This window comes from Borostomias antarcticus (genome assembly GCF_949987555.1).
Source record: "Borostomias antarcticus genome assembly, chromosome: 10".
In the NCBI taxonomy this organism is placed as follows: Eukaryota; Metazoa; Chordata; class Actinopteri; order Stomiiformes; family Stomiidae; genus Borostomias; species Borostomias antarcticus.
In genome coordinates this window covers 16,576,828-16,580,760 of record NC_140243.1, presented here as the reverse complement: position 1 = coordinate 16,580,760, position 3,933 = coordinate 16,576,828, and the positions used below count along the sequence as shown (strand labels likewise).

General features: G+C 49.2%; 1 protein-coding gene across 1 annotated transcript in view; it reads right to left on the bottom strand.

Moving 5' to 3' along the window:
• Nucleotides 1–340: 340 nt before the first annotated feature.
• The window catches only part of kcnn3 (potassium intermediate/small conductance calcium-activated channel, subfamily N, member 3), a gene marked incomplete at both ends in the record, with an annotated part of 40,897 nt that continues 37,304 nt past the window's right edge, over nucleotides 341–3,933 (bottom strand). The window contains 3 exons of the mRNA XM_084444538.1: nucleotides 341–766; nucleotides 2,308–2,377; nucleotides 2,934–3,061. Coding sequence (XP_084300664.1) covers nucleotides 341–766; nucleotides 2,308–2,377; nucleotides 2,934–3,061 — 624 coding nt within the window. The remainder of the gene's footprint in view (nucleotides 767–2,307; nucleotides 2,378–2,933; nucleotides 3,062–3,933) is intronic.

Genomic DNA, 3,933 nt, shown 5'->3' with positions numbered 1-3,933 from the left:
CCCTGCCTCCCTTCCTCCCCCCATCTCAGTCTTTCCTCCCTCTCTCACACATCCTCTAACCTCCTCCCCGTGTCCCCCTCCTCCTCCCCTCCTCCTCCTCCCCTTCTCTCCTGATAGTTCCACCTCTCATTTTCTCCAAGTATCCTCTTTGCTCTTCAGCCGGTCGAGAAAGTGCACTTCCCATTGTCTCTCCTCCCACTTAGCAGCGCGACGCTAGTCCTGCCTTCTCTCCTCCCTGCCTCCCTCCTTTCGCCCCTCTCCTCCTGTCCCTCCTCTGTGTTGGGACCAGTGTTTCCCCCTGTCCTCCTTCCCTTCTCCTCCTCCCTTCTCTCCTCCAGCCTCAGCAGCTGGACGCGCCGGTTTTAGGACTGGTACTGGCCTCCGCGCTCCCCTCCGCTGCCTGCGGCGGCTGCGTCGTGTGCTGTGCGTCCAGGCCCAGGGTCAGGGCCGGAGACTGGGCAGGCGCTAGAGCCAGCGCGGTCTGGGCCTGAGCTGTGGCCAGCGGGGCCGGGGCCAGGGGAACCACAGCGCCCGGGGCCACCGCCGCCACCGCCACCCCCCCTCTCCCGTCTCTGGCATCCCTCTCCCGGAGCAGGTGGAGCAGGGCGGCGTGCTGGGTGCTGAGGGTGGCGGAGAGGTGGGCGGGGAGGGCACTGAAGCCGGCGGTCAGCTGCTCCACCCGCTGCTCCAGGGACAGCATCTGACGCTCCAGGTCCTCACTGCGGTCGTTGAGCTCCGACATTAGCTCGTACATTACGCTCTGCATCTGCGTAGCGCACGCACGCACACACACATGCACGCACCCACATAGACACGCATGCACACACACATGTACACGCGCACACACACACACACACACACACACACACACACACACACACACACACAGAGGAGAAGAAGTCAAGTCCTACACAACAGCATGAGGGAGTGAAGGGGGATATATAACTAGCAATAGCAGTAATAGTGATATTGTTGCTTTTTATTTTGTAACATAACCACTGTTATTGTGTAATAAATGAAGTTGAATTGAATCAGGAGAGAGAGGCGGTACTAGTGGGGAAACAGAGGACAGGAAACAATGAGCCAGATTTAAGGGAGACACTGGGGAAAAAAAACAACGGAAGAAAAACAACAAAACAGAAATGGAGAGAAAGAGGGGGGAAGACAGGGAGGAGAAAGGAGGGATTGAGAGAAAGAAAAACCTTAATGTCGGCATTGTATCATAAATGAAGAAGACATGAGAGAGAGTAGAGGTGGAGATACAGAGAGAGAGAGAGAGAGAGAGTAGAGGTGGAGATACAGAGAAAGAGAGAGAGAGAGAGAGAGTAGAGGTGGAGATACAGAGAAAGAGAGAGAGTAGAGGTGGAGATACAGAGAAAGAGAGAGGGAGAGAGAGTAGAGGTGGAGATACAGAGAAAGAGAGAGAGAGAGAGTAGAGGTGGAGATACAGAGAGAGAGAGAGAGAGTAGAGGTGGAGATACAGAGAAAGAGAGAGAGAGTAGAGGTGGAGATACAGAGAAAGAGAGAGTAGAGGTGGAGATACAGAGAAAGAGAGAGTAGAGGTGGAGATACAGAGAAAGAGAGAGAGAGTAGAGGTGGAGATACAGAGAAAGAGAGAGAGAGAGAGTAGAGGTGGAGATACAGAGAAAGAGAGAGAGAGAGTAGAGGTGGAGATACAGAGAAAGAGAGAGAGAGAGAGAGAGTAGAGGTGGTGATACAGAGTGCCACTGCTTGCCTCATCACAGCAGCCGTAACCATGGTAAACTCGCAAGTGGCTGATTGAGATGGAATAATTTGAAAATATATGAAGCAATGATCCATTGAGAGGCATACACTACAGCCCCCCCCCCCCCCCCCCCCACACACACACACACACTCACAGATATCCACACCATACACACACACACACACACACACACACAAATATACACATCAAAAACAAAAAAAAATATACACAGAAATACACACACACACGCACACACTCATATATGTAGTGCATACAGCTGCTCACTCAGACACCCACACAGGAACAGAACAGTCCCCTCCCTCCCTCCCTCCCCTCCCCCCCCCCCCCCTTGCTTTCTCACTAAGTCATCCCTGTTCTAACACTTGTTCTCGTTGCTAGGAGACACAAAGCCACGGAAAACAGGCAGGGTCAGCATGGAAAGAGCAGAATGCTGAAATCTATCATCATAGAATGTTTGTCCCAGAGTGTAATATTACAGTCGTCAAGTTTGTGTTCAGTGTGTGTTCTATAGGATCTTAGTGCAGTCAGTGTGTGTGTGTGTGTGTGTGTGTGTTTCTCACCTTTGAGAGATCCACCAGTGTGTTGGCCTGATCACTCAGCTTCCTCTGTTCCATCTTCACACTGCGTAGTCTGCAGACACACACAAACACACACACACACACACACACACACACACAATGCACAACACTCAACGGTCAGACCGGCTGGCGGTCCACTCAGTGTTGCTCCGGCAGCAGCAATGTAGAGAAAGTACCTTGTATTGCTAAAGCGATGACGTGACTGAGTACAGAGACAGTGAGGTATGTGAGCTGTGAAATGTGTGATGTGGTATATGTATAGCCGTTTATGTGTGTGTGAGTGTGTGTATATTTGTGTTTTTGTTGTGTATATTCACGTGTATGTTGTGTATATTTTTGTGTGTGTTGTGTATATTTGTGGGTGTGTGTGTATATTTGTGTTTTTGTTGTGTATATTTGTATGTTGTGTATATTTTTGTATGTGTGTGTGTATATTTGTGTTTTTGTTGTGTATATTTGTGTGTATGTTGTGTATATTTGTGTGTATGTTGTGTATATTTGTGTGTGTGTGTGTATATTTGTGTGTGTTTTGTGTATATTTGTGTGTGTGTGTATATTTGTGTGTGTGTGTGTGTGTGCGTGCGTGAGTGTAGGGTTGCAGGCCATACTGGTGGATCGCCTGCAGGAACTTCCTCTGGTGCTTGCGGACCCTGGAGTGGTCGATCTTCTTCTGCAGCTTGGTGTGCTTGTAGATGAGCCACGTCTCCCGCAGAACATTGGCCGCCGCGTTCTTTATCTGCACACAAACAACGCCGCCACGGCGTTAGCAACAGGTACACAGCCCTTGGCAACCAAGCTCGGCAACCCCCCCCCCCCCCCCCGAGCCCCATTTCAGGGTATCTCTCTCTCTCTCTCTCTGCCTCTGTTATCACTCCCTGGTCATGCAGCCCGGTTTGATCGCTCCCTCACTAATTCTCTACTCCTCTCTCAGAGATACACCATCGTTCTTCTTCAAAGAGAGACTGAGCAGTGAACAAAGAACATTTACCCCCCCTCCCCCGAAGGAGGAGCACAGAGGAGCCCACAGCTCCAGTAATCAGCGCATGTCCACCACAGTCAAGGGCTTCTTACACATACTGTACTGCTGATAAAAGGAGTTACGGTCAGAAATAAGTGCCTAATAGCTGTGGGTAATAAAGAAATGTGTCAGAATTGTGTCATAAGTACAATGGTCAGAGATGTACGTGTCAAAAATGCAATTACTATGATATCACGTGACCTTGTTTATCCCGTAAAGGACCACTTGGGAGCCGTTGTCTCACCATCATAACTTTAGTGAGGTACTTTACCCACATTGTCACACAGGCGCTAAAAATTACAATACATAATTGTCACAGGTTAACGGGTCATCAATCTTGTTACAAGTTATTTGCAACGGTGTATCAATGTGTGAATGCCATCAAGATGGATATTGTTTTAAGTTCCTCCGGGCTTAATGACAAGCCAGGTTACCGGAGTGCATATTTAATAAATCTAATATCCAGCCCATTAGTAGATTTATACGTCAAATCCTATTTAGCAACTGATTAATCACAGGGAGATAAAAGTCATATAATAAAAGATGGCAGAGGTGTGTGCCTGGGTGAGAAGGTTTTCCCGGGTAGTAAT